We start from the raw sequence: 20,178 nt of genomic DNA, 5'->3' as shown, positions 1-20,178 counted from the left end.
ATGAGGGCCCAGAATGATGTATGGTTCTCGCAGTTTCTATTAAGAATTGGTGATGGAACAGAAAAGACCTTTCCAAATGATTATGTGGATCTACCAGATGACATTATGCTTGAGTATAATGATGATCAGTCTATTGATACTCTCATCGATCATGTGTTTCCTGATCTAGCTAACAATTGCACCTCCATCAGTTACATGCGCGAGCGTGCTATCTTGTCAACAAGAAATGAGTATGTTGATAGCCTCAACGCGATGATGATTGCAAAGTTTCCTGGAGAAGAAAAGATTTACTACAGTCATGATTCTGTAGATGATGACTCAACTAATAACTATCCTCTTGATTTTCTGAACTCAATTACTCCAAATGGTCTTCCTCCGCATGATCTTAAAATCAAGAAGAACTGTCCAGTCATACTTTTTCGAAATCTAGATCATCATCATGAACTGTGCAATGGAACTCGACTTATACTGAAGGCTTTTGAGGACAATGCAATTGATTGTGAAATTGTAAATGGACAGCATACTGGAAATCGAGTTTTTATACCAAGGATTCCCTTGTCTCCATCAGAGGATATTTCACTACCTTTCAAGTTCAAGAGGAAACAATTTCCAATAAGACTCAGTTTTGCAATGACTATAAATAAAGCTCAGGGTCAAACTATACAAAATGTTGGGATCTATCTTCCAGAGCCTGTTTTCTCTCATGGATAGCTATATGTTGCCTTATAAAGAGGTGTTTCACGTTCAATTACATGGATGCTAGCTAAACCTAACAAAGATCTTGATCCCACCGGCAGAAGAACCAAAAATATTATTTTCAGAGATATTCTACGGTCTTCAAAATGAAGGTATCTCATATGATGTATCCTTTTTTTAGTGTAGATGTTGTTGGTTATCACTAATATATTATAAATTTAAGGGGCCAATCTGATTGGTGTTTTTTACTTAATGGAACTTTAATCGTTTGCAGTGACACCGGATCGAGTCCATCATAAATGGGATATGAGTTGGAAATTAAATTCTGGCGACATGGTGTGAAGATTCTGCATCATTAAATTTTTATAATATGTATGTTAGATGTAGCATTCATATGTGGATTTTCTGAAAAAAAAAGATGTGCTACAATCAAGATATGACCAATGCAAATATTTTATTCTTACCTTTACCCTCCTATATAATTCTTGCGATGTCATTAATGGGTTGCATGCATATATGGTCATGTCCATATGATCTATATATCTCAAAATTTTTATTTTAGGTAAATTTGTATCGAACAATGTACTAAATATTATATCCACAAGCTAATAGTAGATGTGGCTATGAATACATATTTTTTGTAACATAATTTTTTTATTTGTTTTTTTTTTTAAAATATGTGCGTGCCGCACGTGCACCCTACTAGTAGATTGAAAGTAGGGGTATGAGTTTTGCGTATGTTGTGAGTGTAAAAAAAAAAAGAATATACATGCTAGGTTGTTCAGCAACGATCAGACGTTGTCGTTTCAATGGGACCTGACCGGCATTGCTATCGGTCTTATCAGAGATGTTTATGGGTCTTGAAAGTTGAAGAGAATTGAGGGAGCTCTAAGTGCAACAAACAAGTTTAAGGATTTAAAATGCAACTTATTCCCCTTTATTCTTCTCAAAAGGATTGAAACACGTAGTCCTTCGTTCACTCCACTGTGCACATCCGCTTTGGCCCATAAAGGACCTCGAAGTGTTTCTTTGGCAAAAGATCCACCATGTAACAAATAAACTAGTTACAAAACAAACTCTTGGATGCTGCATTTGCCTATAAACTCAGGTACAAAGGCATTTTCAAGTTTAATATCCAGTGTTGGACTTAGCATCCAACATCAAAGCGCATTCATTCTTATCACCAATCTGCTGAAATACAATTCTTTGTTGCACAGGCCCATATCTTTCAGCACAAGTCACCAAAGAGATGCTGCCAACAGAATGAATTCACTTCTTCGAGGAACCGAACCCCCCGAAACCCATCATGGCAGCAATGTCAGGGTCAACGTCCTCAGGCTCGTGTTGGGCTGCCTGTTCTCTCTGAAACCATTGCATACAAAATAATTATGAGCTATACTTCTCAAAGCCCACAACCTTCAATTGTAATTTCCATTTCAAAAAGAAAGCAGAAATTAGCAACAGGCTACTATATGCATGCATACATCTGGCTGCACTTACTTTCTTCTCCTTTTTCTTTTCTTTGCGTTGCCGTTTCCTCTCCTCCTCCTCTTGTTGTTGTTTCATTATTCTCTCATCCAAATCTGAAAACATTGAAAAAAGCAAGGGGATGATTTTGCTAGTAATTTCTTACAAAGTTATTCCAAATAAAGATTTCATTCCGAAGAGTGCCATGGGGTGAAATTGACACCATATTATATGAGAAATTTTCTTTTCTCACCTTGTTCAGTAAAGGTGCTCGGGTCCTTCCTCTTCTTAAGTGCCTCAAACCTTTTCTGAACCTGCAGCCAGATAGTTGTGAAAACAAATAACAGATGGGCCAAAAAAGAGATCTGACTGAAAGTCCTTAAAGGACAAGAAAGCTAACTAGTAGCCTCACATAACCCAATCAAAATAGGGTCAGTTGGATCCATGCCACTACAATTTCACGAAGTTGGATTTCATGTTGAAATCGATGCCATTGAGTGGCATGATTTTCAACGTGAAACCCAATTTCACGGAGTTGTGGTGGCATGAATCGAATTTTCCCATCAAAATAATACCATGACATTGATGGGCCTCTTTGGCACAGCTTCTGCTTCACCATCAAAGAAAACAGAAGATAGACAATGTGCAACCAAAATGGTTGGATTCTACAAGGCTATGAGAAAGTAAGGGTACATTTGAACTAAGAAACAGAACAGTAGTTGCTTATTAGAAGCTTCTCCCACAAGCTGGATACTGCATAAGCAGAAGTTGTGCCAAAGGGAACCAAGATATCATGATATCTGAATCTGAATTTGTGTCTGCTACCAAATTTTGACACAAATAAAATTGCTAATTTCCAATTGAAGATCCAAGTATCGAATGCATAAGCTCAGATATTCTACCTGTTCAAGTGATGCCCTTTCAACACGCATAGACATGCCCAACGCTCTCTGATCTGCCAAATGTTCAAACCACGAAACATGAAGATGAAAGTACAAAGACATAATGCACCAAGTGAGACTTACACTAGAGTTCTCAGATACATACGCTTCTTGCCATTTATATGATCCAAATAGTTGGCTGAATCTTTAACAACACATTCACAAACAGAACAGTAGTATCCAGCCTGTCAGCAATTAGGTAAACTTGAGAAGAAACTATGAATTAATCATAAATTCATAAACATAAGAGGTTCATTTATGTCAAAATAGTAAGGTTCTAAGCAGAATCTGTTATGAAAGCTGTAATGAATACAGATCAAATGTGAACTGGTGAACTCAAATTTACATAAGAAACATCTTCTAGCAAGTTTTGTCAGGAATTAAGATCTGATGGATTCAAGAGCACCAAAAACACTAAATGCCATGCCCTATGAGACTTCTGGACAAACCTGCTGATTCAATGGTGCAATTGGGGTCACCACCTGAAATAAGAGATAATGGTGGGCACAGTTAATTAACTTTGAAAAACATAAAGCGATGATTTTCTAAAAGTTCTCCATAATGAAGTACTAAATTAAATAAAATCATTTCCATCACTTGGCACCATATCTTCCTCTAATGTTACACAGTTTTGCAACTTGCTCAATGGTAGCAAAAGACAAACCTGAGTCTTGCCAAGACGAGACTCGAGATCAACTTCATAGTCTCTGTGCTTCAAAGGTTGTCTTTGCACAGGAGGGCCCCTTTCTGTATACATACATGAAGAGAATTGACTTCAATAGAGCACAAATTGGTACAAATACATATTTTATTGAGCTGTAATTGGACCACATACCTTTGCCTTTCCGGGCTTCCTCCTGGATCAGCAACACACAAAGAGAAAAGTTAGCAATAAATGGAGGGAAAGAGAAGTATGGTCATAGTTTTGTCGAGTGTTGAAGAAATATAAAGAAAACGAAGAGGATGCATTATGCATATAACCTTCTCCCGTTGTTCCCTCTGTCGAGCTCGCTCCAAGTACTCTTCCTTGTCAAATTTCCTCCGTCCAGTGTTGTCAACTCCAACTGGCTGCACAACACAACACACAGGAGATCAGATGGAATGCGCCACCCTCCAGTACCTTTGCACATCAGAAGTGGTTCCCCCTTTTTTGTCCAAGTATGAGCAACTTACATTTCCAGACATCTTGGTCAGCTCACTCTGCAAACCACCTACTGTACTCATCAGAAGCATCATAAGAAACAAAATATTGCAGCCATATGAGTCATGTAACAACGATGTAATGCATATGCATGTAACTGGGTCAGATCCGAATACAAATTGCTTAAATTAGGGTTTGGGCCTTTGGGGTGCTCTGTTTCGTGCAGCGGGATGGGAAGGGGAAGGGAGGAGAAGGAAAGGGCTTACCTGGTGGATGCTCCTCGCCGGCGACGGACTCGACGAAGACCTAGCGACGGAGCCAACGAAGACCTAGCGACGGAGCCAACGAAGACCTAGCGACGGAGCCAACGAAGACCTGGCGAGGGGCGGCGCTGCTCGCCCAGCCGTCGTCGCGAGGAAACAAGGCCACGAGCCCACAGGAGAGGGGGAGGAGAGAGAGAGAGGGGTTTTTTTTTTGAGGGAAAGAGAGAGAGAGAGAGAGAGAGAGAGAGAGAGAGAGAGAGGTGGGGAGGAGCCGAACGGGAAGGTCGTGGTGAACGGGAGAAAGGACACCGATACAAAATCAAACAGCCCAACTAGCCAGCCCACCAAGCGGTCATAAGCCCGCTAATAGTTGGCCCATAAGCCCAGAACAGTAACGGCCCAGGTAGCCTCCCACTACCCAACCCGCTGCCTATAAATGCTCCCTCCCAGACCCTCAGAAACCCTAGTGAGGCTTCCGGACTCGACCTCCCGCGCCGCCGCCATGGTGAGTCCCAATTCCCGGTCCCTAATCTCGATCTCCCTCCCCTTCCAGCTCCGATCTGATCTGTTTCCTTACCTGTGCGCAGACCTTCAAGCGCCGCAACGGCGGCCGCAACAAGCACGGCCGCGGCCATGTCAAGTACATCCGCTGCTCCAACTGCGCCAAGTGCTGCCCCAAGGTGAGTAAAAGGCCGCGACCTCGACGGCTTCCTCGCCTTCCTAGACCTCGCTCGATGAAATGTTTTCTGATTCGTCCGCGGTTCCTGCCTTCCTGGTGGATGTCCTTCGCAGGACAAGGCCATCAAGAGGTTCCAGGTGAGGAACATCGTGGAGCAGGCGGCCATCAGGGACGTCCAGGAGGCGTGCGTCCATGACGGTAAAACTCGCGTCGTCCAGATCTGATTCATCGGTAAAACCCCCTCTTGGTTTTGTCTGCTTGACGGTTCAATTGTTCTGGTGGGGCAGGATACGTCCTTCCCAAGCTGTACGCCAAGGTGCACCACTGCGTCTCGTGCGCGATCCACGCTCACATCGTCCGCGTCCGATCCCGTGAGAAGCGCAGGGACCGCAAGCCGCCGGAACGCTTCAGGCGCAGGGTATGAGTTCTCAGCTTCAGATTTTACGATTTTAGTGCAAGTCTAATGGAACTAGGGTTAGCGGGCAGATCTGTGAACTGCGTGTTTACGAATTAATCTTGATTTGTGCCTTGTGATGTTCCTATCAGACTGCTTGTTTACTGCCTATGAGATGGATTGGGAGCTTGCATTTAGTTGATTTCCATCATTTGCATGTCCGCTGATGATCTTATTCTCTTTGCCTATAGTTGAGATAGTAGGAATTTTTGTTTAAGTGATATTATGTCTTCAAAACATACTTATGTTTGGGACCTTATGTCTGCCCCGATGGCATTTGCGTAGTGCCTGCGGTATGAACAGGTCCCTGACATACAATACCATTTTATTCACTTTGTCAGCTGATATTATGCTTTCAGCTGATGATTAAGGATGGGAAAGTTTCATCCAGTTTATTCATCTGATTGAACGCCCCTGATTTAGTTTTTTATTCAGAAATAATGAGCCCAATGGGAACTTTTCATGCATCCTCTATGGTTTATCTCAGCTGTTCATGGCAGCAAATAGTTTGTCTATAGTAAAATTGTCACAACGCATCCAAAATTTATGGTTCAGTTTGACGTCACGGTGCACATACTTGGGACTTTTACGTTGCCCCTATGGCTTTAACCCTGTGCCTGTGGGATGAACAGGTCCCAACATTTACTTCAATTTTTTCACTTTGTCAGCTAATTGACACTCATTTTTAGCTGATCATTAAGATTGGAAAATGCTTTTAAGTTCCACCTTTTGATATGTCCTTATGAACATAGCTTGCCCATAGCTTGAACATAACTTGGAAGTATCAGGTTTGGGACTAATACGTTGCCCCTATGGACTAATACAGTGCCTGTGGGATGAACAGGTCCCAAAATTTAATACCATTTTACTCACTTTGTCAGCTATTAGCTATACATTATTAGCTGATCATTTAAGAATGGAAAATTTAACACCATCTTAATCACTTTGTCAGGACACTTGGAATTTGTAGGCTTGCGTGTTATTTTTTATTCTTCTATTTTTCCTAGATATGTTTGTTCATTGTGTGTTTTGTCAATGCTAATATGGTGCTTTGTGTTTCCTTCAGGAGGATAGGCCTGCTGGTGGGCAAGGAGGCCCCCGCCCTGGTGGACCTGGCCCTGCTGGTGCTGCTGCAGCTCCGCCACCAAATGCTCCTCGCCCATAGGTTTAGCTTATCGACCGCATAAGTTAAGTCTGGCCTGTTGTTGGGTAGCGCTGGATGTCAGTATCAGTATGTCATCAAGCAGGGGAGTTTGGAGTTGCTATATTAGTAGAACTTTTGTCTGAATTCTGGAATGTTTGCTAAGAGAACATCTTGTCATTTGAATGTTTAAGCTCAGCTATAATCTCACTTGAACGTCAGTGGGTTCTATGATATTTGTTGGTAATGAGCTCTCTTGTTATCTTTTAGTTTCAACTTGTGTTTATGTTTCTTATTTCCTGTTCCACTATATGTGTTTTCAATTTATGTAGTTGGTTTTTATACTAGTTTTTTGTATAGTGTTGCGTTGCCTACTATCATATCTGTTCATCTTGGTACTGGCTCTGGCTGTTCATTGTGCGCATGGAATTGTTGTGCCCCGAAACTGATTCTCAAACTGGCCACTCTTCGGTTTAATTTCGAGACGTCTTTTCTTTAGTTAGGACTGTTTGAGCTACATTCTTCGTCATGTTCTGGATTCATTGTGTTGTCAAAGTTCGTTACCTGTGGCATCAAATTTGCTGGTACACTTAGTTTGTTACCCACAACCTTTTTTTTGAAGCCTCTCATCTGGGAAATGACCATATCAAGACTCGAACGAGGCCTTGGTTCATTATTTTGTCTCTGTGGTCTCTTAGTTTTTTATTTTTTTGAAATGGTCTCATAGTTATAGCAGGCTTCAGCCTATTTGTGCATCCGGCCCATTTGGCTTTGGAAGTTCTAAGGTCTGCTTGCTGTAGGTCCCGTTGTTTAAATTTCTGACCGATTTTGTAGGCTCGATTTTGAATAATCTAAAAATCAGAAAATTTTCAGAATTGCGAGTTATTGGTTCAAAATCAAGCTTCAAAATTGGCTATGAGCTGAAACAAACAACGTGCAGTCCTCGCCGGTGTGGCGGTGCGCTGCCGGGGGCTCAAGAGCAGTGCGCCAGTGCCCCACACGGCGTGTGTGCCGACGTGTAACGCAGATCAGCAAACCCAGAAGCGGAGATCGCGACAGTCTCCTTTCACAGCGAATCTCGGCGAATGGTTCCGCCAGCGATGGCTGGCAGCCCTGGGCAAATAAAACCGAGAACCGAACGGGAAAAAACTGAGAACCGGAGCCGAACCGAACCGAAACTGAGAATTTCGGTTCCTGGTTCTCAGGAACCGAAATACTCGGTTTAGGTTTTGATTCCTAGACCGGTTAACCAAAGAACCGACCTCATTCTAGATTCAGCCCATTAACATATTAGGTTGGCCCAAGGCCCAAACAAAATCCTACATCACTACCTCCACTCGCCCACTCTCAACCCCGACCCCCTCCCTCTCCCTGCCTCCGCCTCCCTCCCGCACCCCATCGCACCGACGCGCCCTTGCCATCCCCGACGCGCCCTCGCCCTCGCCGCCCAACGCGCGTCGCGCGGCCGCGCCCCCGCCAGCCTCGGTCCGCACCCGGCGCCTGCTTCCCCCGCCGCCAGCGCCCTCCCTCCTGGCCCCCTCTCCCTCCCTCCCTCTCCTCCCGGCGCGGCAGCGACGGATCGACGGCGCGCTGCCGCGGTGGCGATGGATCGACGGCGCAGCGGCCGCTGGAGGGCACGGAGTTTGGGGATCGACGGCTTGGTGGCGGAGGAACGACGGTGCGCGGCCGCGGGTGAGCGCGGTGGCGGTGGATCGACGTCGACGGTGCGGCGGTCTGGGGAGGGTGCGGTGGCGGCATATCGACGGCGCCATGGGAGGGTGCGGCGGAGGCGGATCAATGGCGCGCCCGTGAGAGCACGCCAGCAGCTCGTCTCGCCGGTGAAATTTTTTTCTTTTCTAATTTTTTTTCGTTCTTTGTTTAGTAAACCTCGGTTAGTTCGGTTAGAACCGGAACCGAACAAACCGAAACCGAATTTCCTCGGTTCCCATTCCTAAAAAGATTCTTCGGTTCTTACACCGATCGATTCTTTCTAAGAATGGGAACCGAGGACGGTTCTAACGGAATGCCTAGGCCGAATGGCTGGTCACTCGCTTCATCACGTACGTCTCTCGATCGGTTCCGAGGCGTGCAGGCAACAAAGCCGAAGCCGTTGCCGGATCGGGCCTTGGACGGCGCCGAGCACGAACGAGTAGGATGCGTTGGACACGCCGACGCCGGCGACCGACAGGGGCTCGTCGTAACAAGATAGCCTGCTTGCTCCGAAGTGGTCTTTGCCCATTTGCCCGCCTGTTCAAGCAACGACCTCGCCAGGCTACTTGCTCGCCAGCAGCCTAGCGCACGCGCACGCGCCGCGCTCCGGGAAGTAGGCGACAGTGGCACTAGCGTATCTTCGCTAGCTACCTTCCAAAAGCTCCCTTGGGGCCGGGCCAGCGCGGAAAGGGCAAAGCTTTGGTTGCTACTACTGGTAGCGCGTAGAGCAAAGCATGCGCGTCTGCCGACCGAGAGCATTGCACGCAGACGCCGACAGAGAAACGGGCAAGGAACAGTGGGCGAGCGGGCAATCAAATCGGCGGGCAGATCACAATCCACGAGCTTCCTCTATCACAGAGAGGCAGAGGAGTAGAGACGAGGGCAGCTAGTGCTCCTAGGGGAGCGGCGGCGCGGCAGAACACACCCCGCGGCGGCGACCCATCCAACCGACACCGCTCGCGGCAGCACACGACATGCGTGCCCACCCCCCCCCCCCCACCCACCCCCACCTCCCATGTGGCCATGTGAGGAGCTAGGAGAGGATGCGTACGTGCTCGGTGCTACACCGGAACAGACACCAGAAGCCACGACCACCACTGTACCCTTGCACAGTTACACCACCAGAAGCTACTGAAGAAAAGAAAAGAAAAAAAGCTACTGCTCCAGTAGCCAGAGCAGCACGGCGGCGTCCTCGAGGTTTTCAATTAATTCCCACACAAGGGCGCCGGCCGGTGTGATCGGGTACACGAAGGTTCCAAACTAAATTACAATTATTCATTCCAAAAGTACCATCAGTACTAGGGAGAGTAATGTCTCATTCATTCATTCACTCCGATCCAGCAGAAGTCCAGAGAAGGAAACGTCGTCTAGGCGGGTGCTAGATTAGCAGCCTCAGCATAGCGCGAGGCCCTCTTCTCTTGTTCAATATAGTCGAAGAGGGCCTCGTCTTCCCCATCCCATCATCACGTGCGAAACGGCAAAAAAAGAAAACCCCAAACAAATCGAGGATCACCCAATGATCAATAACAGCTTGATTAATTAATATAACCCCTCCCCGTCGTCGCCCCCGGTGCTTGCTTTCTGTGGAGACGATGGATCGAGTCGGAGGGGAGAAGACGGAAGGGCATCAGAACTGGGCGCCCTCGAAGGTCTGGCCGAACTGCCAGCCGCGCGGCGCGGCGTTGTTGCTGGTGACGGCGCGGCCGTCGCTGGCGGTGACCTGGAAGGAGAGCGCCTGGCCGTCGAGGAAGGCGTTGCTCTGCCAGTTCTGGCCCCAGTTCCGGGACATGGGCTGCCACCCCGTGCGGGTGCCCCGGATGGAGACGGACCGCACGTCGCCGGCGCCCGCCACGTTGGTCACCAGCACCAGGTTGAAGTAGGAGTGGCCGTTGATGGTGAACCGGATCCCGCCCTTCTTCACGCACGACACCCTGCACGGCCGCCGTTGATGGTCAGTTGGCTTGAGCACACATATGACACATCTAATCTAGTAGGTGGGGGCAAAAAAAAAAGATTTTACGAGGGGCGACCAGGTCGTGATGGGCCTGGCCGGCCGGTGGTGTCAAAATGTCACTAGGAAGGGAGGAGGAACGAGTAAAGTGCGGTGGAAGTACTACCACTAGCCACTAGGAGGGAGGGGTAGCCGAGCCGTAAGGCTGACCACAGCGGAGGGAGCATGAGCAAATTTGCTCCCTCCTCGTTTTTCACGTTCTTTCTATCTACAGTGCCAAATAGTATATCTACAGTGTCAAACAGTGTATTTGCTCCTTCCACTGTGGACGGTAACAACATTGGAAGGCAAGGCACATGGGCGTCGCCCAGGAGCCTATCCCCACTCCCCGGATTAAATCTGGAGGGTGGCCCACCGAACTAATGGACCGAGCCGGGCGCGGCCCCTCGGACCTGCGTTTTTTTATTTTTATATTAAAAAAATAAAATTTCAAAAATCTATGCTGAGTAGGGAAATTTTCAAAAATGGGTGTCTGCGCCTGTCGCCCATCCAATTGGCGACAGGACCTAAATGTAAAAAAAATTACATTTAAGTCCTGTCGCTCATGGTGCATTAAACAGTAAACTTGTAAAATCGATATAAAATTATAAAAAAATCAAAAAATACAAACTCAACTGTTCTGGATTCTATGAAACAAGATCTACAACTTTTGTTACATAAAATTTTTCATTTGATCAATGTATCTTGCTTTATTTTAAATACCAGTTTAATGCACTTTTATTTAAATCTCAAGATCCATCCTTTGGATGCATGTCATCTTTAGCCAGAGTGTTTCATATGGTGAGCATAGGCTTGTACAAAATTGGTAGGCCCAGAAAACATTTCTAGAATAAGTTTTTAAATTAGATCTTGCAATATGTCTAGTTTAAATGAGTTATTTATCCATGCTGCTATACTGAGTATTAGAAGCCATAACTTTTACAGTACCATTATTTAATTTCCTAAGAGATATAAAAAATGTTTGGTAAATTTTAGATAAGCACAACTAGACCAAATGAATTATTTCAGATTTTTCTAGGTACAAGAACTATTTTTCTTGATTTAGATATATTGATCAAATGAAAAACTTTATGTAACAAAAGTTGTAGATATTATTTCATAGAATCCAGAACAGTTGAGTTTGTATTTTTCTGATTTTTTTTATGATTTTATATCAATTTTACAAATTCACTGTTTAATACGTCCTAGACGCCAGAACCTAAATATAATTTTTTTTACATTTAGGTCATATCGCCAACTGGATGGGCGACAGGCACCCGTCGCCCAGACAGGCACCCATTTTTTAAAATTTTCTTATTCAGAATATATTTTTGAAATTTTGTTTTTTTCTAATATAAAAATGAAAAAAAGGTCGACGACAACGCGCGTCCGCGCGGTTGGTTGGGCTTGGGCTGGCTCGGCTGATCGAGCCAGCCAGCCAGCCAGCCCAGGACACGGTACGGCAAAGCGGCGCGAGTCTCGCTCGCAGGCAGCTGGGGCTCTGGCCGGACGTGCGGGACCACGCCGGAGCCGTCCCAACAGCGCGGCACGGCAAGCCGGCACTGGGCAGGTGGTGGAGTGTTAGTAGTAACGGAGCCCTGCGAGGCATGTGCGGCGTCCAGCCACAGCCAGGATAGCGCGTACCTCCTGAAGGCGACGGGCACGATGCCGGCGCGGTACTGCGCGATGTGGAGGAAGGCCGGCTCGGCCATGTCGAAGTGCGGGCGCGGCGGGTTGCACCAGCCGCCGTCGTCGCTGGGGAGGCCGTAGTTGGGCGGGCAAAAGTTGGTGGCCGTCACGGTGATGGAGCCCGGCAGGCACGACCCGCCCGCGTTCTGGCACCGCAGCTCGTAGCACGACCCGCACGCCGCGCCGTCGTTGAACAGCGCCGTGCTCAGCGCCGCCGTGTTCGTGCCATACCCGCTGCTGTACAGGTTGCCGTACCCGCACGCGCCGCCTGCCCATGCACGGTGTCAGTCTTCTCTGGGCTACCGAGAAATCCGCCGGCGGCCAAGGAGCTAGGCGATCGACTGAGACTACTCACCCATTGTGCCGGACGCGTCGCCGCCGCCGTAGAACGTGGCGTGCGCGCTCTGCCACCCGCCGTAGCCGCCGGCCGCGGCCTCCCGGGCGAGGATGCTGAGGACGACGAGGAGGGCGCCGGCGACGGCCATCGATCGCTAACTGCCACCACCAGCTAGGGAGGGTACCGTCCAAAGCTAGCCGCTATCTACCTTGCTTGGCTGGGTGGCGCCTGGCAGTGAGGAAGCTCGGCGCACCCGGCCCAGCTATTTATAGCCCGAGCCAAGCCAAAAGCCGGTGGCGGGGCGGTTTGAAAAAAAAAAACCCGGGGGCGCGCCGCGCGTGTAATTTCCCTCGCGGTCTGGTGCGACGACGAAAGGCGGCCATAAAGGCAGAGGCGAGAAGTGAAGGCGGAGGCCGGAGGGAGTGACGTGCCCGGGGGTGGTGGCCACGGCCACGGACGGCGGGCAGCGGAGGCAAGGCCACCGGCAGTTAACGCAGAGCACAGCCGGGGGCGCACATGCGAGGCGCGCGCACGGCGCACGTACTACGTGTCTACGTAGCAGGGCGCCACCACCAACTGCTCGTGTCGTGGGGGCTGGGGCCTCCTGGGGGTGCCGGTGCGCGGCGTAGCGCGGGGTCCCGGCCCCGCGAGGCCAACTCCCCACATGGCTCGCGTCGGGCGAGCTGCTCGCTGCTCGCTGCTCGGCACGGCAGGCTGAACGAGAAACAGAGATGATCAGAGAGAGGTGATGGCAATGGCACGCACGCGCCGCGGCGGCAGCGCGTTAACTGTGTGGGCCCGCGCTTGGCCGGGTCCCCTGACGGGGATTGCCCATGGCCATGTCTGGGGCGGCGGAGATCCGCTCACGTTCCGGGTGTCGCCATGCGCGCGCGGCGCGCGGCCGGCGGCACGGGCTGTCTGTCTCCTCTCGCGGGTGGATAGCTAGCTTCATCCGCCGCGCAAACTTCCTTATCACCATTCCTAAAAAAAACTTCCTTATCACCGGATAGATCCTGGGCGACCTGCAGGACCTGATGCGGTTCGGGGCCAATTTCCCCTTGGTCGTCGGACAGTTCGTTTAGCATGCGATTCGACAGCATTGAGAGTGGGAGACGAACGAAGCTGGAAAGTCCAGTGACAGCTTCGACGAGCTTTGCAAAACCTCGGTCAGACAGTCTGGTAGCTGCTCCACTGCCAGGCTCAGCTGTTAGCTTAGGATCACACCCCGCTTTAACGTCTTTAGCCATCTGATGAGAGCTCGAATCAGATGAGTGCAGGGCACCTACCGACTGATTGGACATGGTACACAGGAGCGGATCTGTCGGTCCGCAGCGCACAAGAATCGCTAGCCGCTGGCGCATAATAAAGAGGAGAATGGCCGCCAGCCCACACGGAGGGGGAGGGAAACCCATCAAGCGAACTAAACAAAACACGTCACCCACCGGCCGCGGATCCAAGCCCTCTCCAATGACCCGTGCACGTTTTCAAGGTAAACAGTGCGTGTGTGAGAGAGAGAGAGCAGTGTGAATGGGCGTAACCACCTGCCTGTGGGCTCGCTATCCCCCTGCGCCTGCTGTCCCCGCAGCGGGGACTCGTGGCCACACACCTCACATGCTCGGAACATGGCGAGGCTCTGTAGGTGAGGGCGAGACACGAAGCGTGGGCCGTGGGCCGTGTGCGTGCGGTGCGTGCACCCATCCAACAACAGCTTCAAACAAAGCTGCCGTCAAGCCTATGCCTGCGCGAACGTGCCTGCGAGTCGTAGCCGGTTGTTTAACGTTTGAAATTGCCATTTGCATGGGTCTTCGTTGACGATGCAGATTTCGACTTCTCCTCTCCCTTGCATCGGCCGTGGTCTTGGATCAAAGGATAACGTTGCCAATGGCGTCGGGCAAGCGGCTGCGTGCCCGCCGCCCTCTGCCGCCTCCGTTCAATACTCCAGCAGGGGAAAGCAACGGCGGCTCCCGGGGCTCGCCGTCGCTGACCCCACGCCATGTTAATTGCACATGGCCGCCCGGGCGCTCCGGCCGGCTAATCTCCTGTCACTAACCGGACCGGACGGCCTGGACCCGCTCGTTCCTTCTGCTCCCGAACAGCTGAACCGTCTCGTCTCCATGCGACCTGAGCCGTCCGGCGCCTTTGCCGTCTGCCCCCACTCCACAAAATGCAGCGTCACTTGCGCCGCCGCTACAGAACTGCAGGCTCAGGTTCAGTTAAAAAAAAAAGAATCATTAACGAGTTACCATATACTGGTCCACTTCAGTAGTTTACTGTTAGAGCAAGGCTAGTAATATAGCCTGCTAGTCGGCTACAACGATGCCAAGTCACCATGTGGTAGTGGCAGATCCCACTAATATTTATTGTTTTATGTGATACAGCTGTGGTGTAGAAACATATGCAACTAATATAAGTCAAGGGAGCGCGTCTCTGCCGGCTTGAGGTGGGCGCACCGGTTTAAGGTGGGCGTATATCGAAACACCCGCTCCATTCTCTCTCTTATCTTCTTTCTTTTATGTAGATCTCAGCCAGCTCTCAGCCTATTATTATACTTGCTCTCATGAAACATGACTACGGCTGACACGGTAAAACTGTATGCAGTACTAGTAGACTGTTTTCTTCCGTGTAGTTAGTTGTCGGTTCATTTTTAATAGGATATACAGCAGCATCAGCTAGTAGCAATGTTACGGGGAACCTGCAGTTTTGTTTGAGCGCGTGTAGAGCCACAGGTGACTTATCGGCGCTCGACCAGCCGCTGCGAGCGCCGATCAGGAGGCGGAACAGTGGGGCTCTGCCCCCCCCCCCCCCCCCCCCCCCCCCCGGGCCGCTCCACATGTGGATATGACAGGGACGCTTCCGGGGCAGCAAGGCCATGGCAGGCCGGGGGGCTGCACTCCGAAACAGATCGCCCCGATCTCGCCGTGATGGGTCTCGCCGCGCCGCGCAGGGACGGGGCTCGATCGGCTCCGCCCCCCTCCCGCTCCGCCCCCCGGAAACGCGGGGGCTGGGGTCTTGGCGAGAGGCGTCTCGCCCGAACCAAATCCCATCAGGAACGAAGCGCGCCGCCGCTGCCTGTGTTGCCAAGGGAATCTCGCTCTGTGGCCAACGCGGCGACGCCAGTGTGTGTGCGCGCGCGGGCGGCCCGTTTAGTTCCCAAAAATTTTCGTGCGTTACAGTAACATTGAATGTTTAACCACTAATTAGGAGTCTTAAATGTGAATAACTGACAAAATCTATTCCACAATCCCCGGATAAAATCGCGAGACGAATTTAATGAACCTAATTATGCAATAATTAGACAATGTCGTGCTACAGTAATCAATCTCTAATAACAGATTAATTATGCTTAATAGATTCGTCTCGCGATTTCCCATCCATCCATGTAATTAGATTTACAATTAAATCATGTTTAGTCCTCCTAATCTTCGGCTGAAAATTACTACAGTAATTTTTCCCAAAAGATTTTGGGAACTAAACGACGGGTGATACGCAATCATGAGTTCGTTATACAGTCAGGAGAATACTGCTCGTTAGCTTTCCAGCGGGCTTTTCCAGGGTTGCATTGCATGCACGATTGCGCTGCGATCCTGGTGGTGGCCGGCCGTCCATGAACTCCATGATTGCTGCTGGGATTGGGAATCCGAATATGCCCCTGCGTGGACACGAGAAGATGGGTGATCTTGACGAACATTATCCTACTAGCAAGTTCGCTCTCGAAACATTTCCTGAACCCGGAGTCGAAACAGAAAACGATGACGACGCCCCTAAAATTTGAGCTCGAGGTGAAGTGATGATGCTCCGAGCTAGTGCGCAACGCCACGGGCATCGGATTCGTCCAGAAATCGTCTTAGGATCCGATACAATCAATGAAGTCGCCGAGAGACTACATGTACATGGCTGATGAGCGTCTGCTGCTGCTCAGATCTCCACCGCCACCTCCATCGGGGGGTCTTCGTCTCTCCAGTCTCCACGGCAAGCTGCCAAGCTGTCTGGCAAGTGGCATGTGGCGACGCACAGGCCCGGGCAGGGGCGGTGGGAAGAAAGAACACGCATGGTCCCGGCCGCGCGCGAGCGATCGCCCCGTGCGCAGGCATAAATTTCTGACGTGCGACCGATGCGGCTGGCATGGCTGAAGAATCGATGGCGCGAGAGCAGCTCGCAGCTGTGGAATAATCGCGGCGGGGCTCCTCTCTGCGTTATCCACCTTAGATCTTTCTCCTCCCCCAGCGTGATGATGAGAGGCACGTTCATGCGGATCCTTTCGGTCTCGCGCTTTGATACGGTTTTTTTTTTAAATTTCGGCGTTGCTGTCGTTTGCTTTCAGCGTCGTTGGACCCTCATCGCGCGTGTGGTAACATGGGTTCGTTAAGCCCAACCGACTGAAAACTTCCCACAGAATACATTGTGGATTTGTGGGCTACAGTAAGATAGACTTGCAACGACAAAAATAGTAGAGTGGGTGGTCCACCATCGAAGATTTATTTGTTGGATTTTTTAAAATCGTATTAAAAAACTTTTAGGAAAAAGAAAAAAAAGTATGAAGAATTTACGTGCTAGCAAAAGTTTGCTGATCAAGATTGCTTCCTCCCAGAACAGGGGCCGCAATTTTCATAGCTTACTTTTCCACCGGCATTTTTTTTTTTGAACGAACGGCACTCGACGAGTGCGTTTCTATTGATATAGCAGAAAATACAAGACTACGGCCCTGGGAGGCCATAGGCAGGGAAACCGAAAAGAAAAGGAAAGAAAAAAAACAACTAAACTCACCCGGTTGGATTGGGACATCAACGCGGGGTACCACTCAAAACCACCCATCGGCGTCAGCCCCACACATGAAGACGACAGCGGAGAGAAACGAACCGCAACTCCAAACCACGTACCGCACCCTTGCAGTCACCGAGACTCCGACGTGATCCGGCGCTAGCGAAGGATCAATGGAGGCAGACGCCTTCTTGGGCGTTGCAACCAAGCAGGACCTAACTGACGGAATGAGAAATACCGAGTCCGAGCAAACCAAACGCGCGGGCGCCTCGCCGCATCCGCCGTTGGACGCCTCCTCTCTCGTGCGCGGGGGCCTCGCCAATCCCGCCACAACTCCATGCTCGAACTCGTTCCTTAAGTTGCCGTCGAGATAGCGAGCAAAGCCGCCCCGCCTCCAAGGAACTTTACCAGAACAACAGACCGTCGCCGTGGTCTCAACTTCAACACGTAACCTCCTCCCGCATTAAGCCGCCGCAGATCAAGGTTGTCACCTGTGCCGTCTTCCAACGTTGTACCGCACCGAATAGGCACAGCCATGCTGACCTACTCGCCACGATCCGCTACAGGCCGAGTCGTCTCCCGATGCCGTTGCCACAAGCGCCGTCCTCGAAACGCTGTCCCACACCGAACCGACGATTGCGAAGCAACGTCGGCCGCCATGGTCCGCTGCGAGCAGCCAAGCGACACCCAAGCGACGACCCTTGATCACCAACAGATAGCCGCCTTGACGTGTGGAAGTCACACCCTTTAGCTTGTCCCACGACGGAGTTGCCAGCACCGGTCGAGGCCGCCAAAGACAGTGGGCCGGCCAAGCTGCAAATCGAGCGGGTCTCAAGAGACAACGCCTCCGAGGAGGGTACGACGCCAAAGGCGCCGCCGTCGCTCGTCTAGAAACTAGACAGGGTTTTCACCCAGAGACCTCGTGCAACAGGAATGAAGCTCCAAAAAGACGCCCCCATCAGGGAAAGCGACGTCCGAGAACGCCGCCGTCAGAAGGCTTTCGCCCGGAGCATTCATCCCTGTTGCACGCGCGCAATGTAGGAGACAGCACCACCGTCCCAGCCATCCCAACCGGGCAAGACGCCTCCACCGCACCCCACGAGTCATTGTGCAGCAATGTCGCTCCTCTGTCGTCCCGCTCCACCACCGGCCGTCGTGCAGCACCCTCCGCCGGCCGCGCGCATCGCCGGCCACGCGCCCAGCACGCCTTCCGCCGCCCGCTCGCCACGCCGGCCGCGCGCCCAGCACGGCCCCTGCCGGACTCGCGCGTAGGGCCTTCCACCGGCCGCACCTCTCCGGCCGAGCACCTCACCGGCCCGCGCGCCTCGCCTCGCCGTCCCGCGCGCCGCCGGCCGCACACCTCCGCCGACCGCACGTCGCAGGTAGAGGGGCGGAGAAACCTCGGCGCCGCCCCCCTCGCTGCAGCAGCCCACGCCCGCAGCGCCCGCCGCCGCGGCAGCCGCCGCCGCCCCTGCGAAACGTGCCCGCAGCGACCATCGCTCCCGCGCACGGCCGCCGGCCGGCGAGCACCCGCAGCGGCCCTCCAGATCCAGCCAAGGGGGCGACGGATCCGGCCTCGGGGCCACTGGAACCACGCGCGTTCCCGCGGCCCGACCGCCGTTGAGGAGATCCACGCGCAGGCCTACTCCGCGCGCCGCCCGCGTCGGTCCTCTCCGCATCCGCGCAGCCCCGAGCGCCAGCTCCACCCCGACGGTAGATCCGCCGGCGCAGTCGCCGGATCCGGCCATTGGGGGCCCGGATCCGGCCTCCCCGGCGTCGACGGCGCGCAGCCCGGCGACGAGCCCCTCCGCCCTCCATGGGCGTCCGCGTCCGCCACGAGAGGGAAGGCAGGAGCCGGGGAAGCCACGCCGCCGCCGTCCCGGCGGGCCGCACGGGCTTCCGGCGGCCGGCTCCGGCGGCGGCGCGGCGGGGGAGAAGGAGGGAGGGGTGGCGGCGGCGGCCGGGGTCGGAACCGCCCGAGTCGCCCTACGCGGGGGCGACGCGGGGGTTATGTGAACTTTTGGTCGATGACTTCACTACTTCAGATCTGCATTCGGCATTCGGCAGTATGTGTATGGAATGGTATCACTGTCCTATTTAATCTCATCGAGAAGTATCTGCGAATTTCAGCATCACGGTGAAAAGGCTGGGCAGGACTTTCCATGTTGTCTGTATCATTTCCCCACAAGGAAAAACACAAAGGTTGTCTGCTTCACACGGATTCGGAGGGGGACCAGGTTGGTAACTTACCAAAACGACCGGAACAGTCACATGCCCGACTAAAACCAGCCCAGCTTTGAAAATCAGAGATGGCCCGGGCGCAAATTCAGCCTACTTGTTCTTAAGTGGGCTATATCGCCTTAGGCCTATGGAGAGTTTGAGGGAATAAAAAAAAAATCAGCCAACTTCACAAACAATTAACAATAGTGAGATAGGCCACTCAAAAACAAACAAACAATAGTGATATAGGGAAATCGAGAAGCTTGGCATAATAGCATAATAAATCCTAAATATAAACAAAAAAAATCGGGTAACAAAGAAAATAGAATAGGAAAATATAAGGAAGAAGGGCATCCTCCTGCTCCCTGCCTCCCTGGTCCTATTACTATAGAGTGTAGACGCCCTGCTCACAAATTGTGGCTCTAGTCGACCCAACGAAAGCTGAGTCTCTGGTGACAGATACCGTGCTTCACTACCGGTTAAGTCTCATTAAAGATTAAGCACAGCGTGTCCACAGGGACTTGGCTAAAGACTAAAGGCAGACGAGATGGACGAGTTTTCCTGTGCAGGCAAGGATTTGTTGAATAATTAGGTAATTGTCTGAATAAATTTTGAAATAAATAAATCATGTACATGACTGGAACTAGCATGAACAACTCTGGACATCGCCTGCGACGACATGCCGCAGCACC

At 51.1% G+C, this 20,178-nt stretch overlaps 5 protein-coding genes and 3 non-coding genes across 13 annotated transcripts; 5 read left to right on the top strand and 3 right to left on the bottom strand.

Moving 5' to 3' along the window:
- LOC120700724 lies at positions 1–711 on the top strand. Its single transcript, XM_039984961.1, has one exon. The coding sequence runs from the start codon at positions 1–3 to the stop codon at positions 709–711; it is 711 nt and encodes a 236-aa protein (XP_039840895.1).
- An 899-nt stretch (positions 712–1,610) lies between these two features.
- On the bottom strand, positions 1,611–4,738 carry LOC120698359 (zinc finger matrin-type protein 2-like). Of its 6 annotated transcripts, none has more exons than XM_039981923.1 (12): positions 4,621–4,738; positions 4,512–4,574; positions 4,278–4,318; positions 4,086–4,172; positions 3,940–3,961; positions 3,769–3,851; positions 3,554–3,586; positions 3,211–3,289; positions 3,066–3,118; positions 2,417–2,477; positions 2,197–2,279; positions 1,611–2,058 (listed from the first exon to the last, which is right to left on the bottom strand). In XM_039981923.1, exons 3-12 carry the CDS (start codon positions 4,287–4,289, stop codon positions 1,966–1,968), a joined length of 606 nt encoding a protein of 201 aa, XP_039837857.1. In that variant the 5' UTR covers positions 4,290–4,318; positions 4,512–4,574; positions 4,621–4,738; the 3' UTR covers positions 1,611–1,965. The 6 variants fall into 6 exon arrangements, with proteins under 6 accessions (XP_039837857.1, XP_039837859.1, XP_039837861.1 ...); XM_039981925.1 differs by having other exon boundaries at positions 4,278–4,315; XM_039981927.1 differs by having other exon boundaries at positions 4,278–4,304.
- A 152-nt stretch (positions 4,739–4,890) lies between these two features.
- LOC120698360 (40S ribosomal protein S26-like) lies at positions 4,891–7,051 on the top strand. The gene is made up of 5 exons (XM_039981929.1): positions 4,891–5,013; positions 5,096–5,188; positions 5,301–5,385; positions 5,475–5,605; positions 6,708–7,051. Exons 1-5 carry the CDS (start codon positions 4,945–4,947, stop codon positions 6,804–6,806), a joined length of 477 nt encoding a protein of 158 aa, XP_039837863.1. The 5' UTR covers positions 4,891–4,944; the 3' UTR covers positions 6,807–7,051.
- On the top strand, positions 5,926–6,024 carry LOC120701675. The gene has a single exon (XR_005686237.1). It is a non-coding gene; the product is annotated as a small nucleolar RNA snoR99 (small nucleolar RNA).
- Positions 6,255–6,354, top strand: LOC120701674. Its single transcript, XR_005686236.1, has one exon. It is a non-coding gene; the product is annotated as a small nucleolar RNA snoR99 (small nucleolar RNA).
- LOC120701673 lies at positions 6,467–6,568 on the top strand. Its single transcript, XR_005686235.1, has one exon. It is a non-coding gene; the product is annotated as a small nucleolar RNA snoR99 (small nucleolar RNA).
- Positions 7,052–9,744: 2,693 nt separating the features above from the next.
- On the bottom strand, positions 9,745–12,761 carry LOC120698358 (expansin-A4-like). The gene is made up of 3 exons (XM_039981922.1): positions 12,527–12,761; positions 12,127–12,439; positions 9,745–10,423 (listed from the first exon to the last, which is right to left on the bottom strand). Exons 1-3 carry the CDS (start codon positions 12,654–12,656, stop codon positions 10,120–10,122), a joined length of 747 nt encoding a protein of 248 aa, XP_039837856.1. The 5' UTR covers positions 12,657–12,761; the 3' UTR covers positions 9,745–10,119.
- Positions 12,762–18,369: 5,608 nt separating this feature from the next.
- On the bottom strand, positions 18,370–19,014 carry LOC120700723 (spidroin-1-like). The gene has a single exon (XM_039984960.1). It carries the CDS (start codon positions 19,012–19,014, stop codon positions 18,370–18,372), a length of 645 nt encoding a protein of 214 aa, XP_039840894.1.
- Positions 19,015–20,178: the final 1,164 nt, after the last annotated feature.

Source organism: Panicum virgatum, chromosome 3K (assembly GCF_016808335.1).
Source record: "Panicum virgatum strain AP13 chromosome 3K, P.virgatum_v5, whole genome shotgun sequence".
In the NCBI taxonomy this organism is placed as follows: Eukaryota; Viridiplantae; Streptophyta; class Magnoliopsida; order Poales; family Poaceae; genus Panicum; species Panicum virgatum.
Note: the sequence above shows the minus strand (reverse complement) of the source record. Positions and strands in the feature narration are given on the sequence as shown.

Excerpts from the sequence above, each read along its gene's own strand:
- LOC120700724 (XM_039984961.1), top strand. The coding sequence starts at position 1 with ATGAGGGCCCAGAATGATGTATGGTTCTCGCAGTTTCTATTAAGAATT.
- LOC120698359 (XM_039981923.1), bottom strand. Across the intron at positions 3,962-4,085 it reads AGAGGGAACAACGGGAGAAG|GAGGAAGCCCGGAAAGGCAA; the intron begins GTTATATGCATA and ends TTGCTGATCCAG. Across the intron at positions 2,478-3,065 it reads AAAGGGCATCACTTGAACAG|GTTCAGAAAAGGTTTGAGGC; the intron begins GTAGAATATCTG and ends ATCTGGCTGCAG.
- LOC120698360 (XM_039981929.1), top strand. The coding sequence starts at position 4,945 with ATGCTCCCTCCCAGACCCTCAGAAACCCTAGTGAGGCTTCCGGACTCG. Across the intron at positions 5,014-5,095 it reads CCTCCCGCGCCGCCGCCATG|ACCTTCAAGCGCCGCAACGG; the intron begins GTGAGTCCCAAT and ends ACCTGTGCGCAG. Across the intron at positions 5,606-6,707 it reads CGGAACGCTTCAGGCGCAGG|GAGGATAGGCCTGCTGGTGG; the intron begins GTATGAGTTCTC and ends TGTTTCCTTCAG.
- LOC120698358 (XM_039981922.1), bottom strand. The coding sequence starts at position 12,656 with ATGGCCGTCGCCGGCGCCCTCCTCGTCGTCCTCAGCATCCTCGCCCGG. Across the intron at positions 12,440-12,526 it reads CGACGCGTCCGGCACAATGG|GCGGCGCGTGCGGGTACGGC; the intron begins GTGAGTAGTCTC and ends GTGCATGGGCAG. Across the intron at positions 10,424-12,126 it reads GTGCCCGTCGCCTTCAGGAG|GGTGTCGTGCGTGAAGAAGG; the intron begins GTACGCGCTATC and ends GCGGCCGTGCAG.
- LOC120700723 (XM_039984960.1), bottom strand. The coding sequence starts at position 19,014 with ATGGCCGGATCCGGCGACTGCGCCGGCGGATCTACCGTCGGGGTGGAG.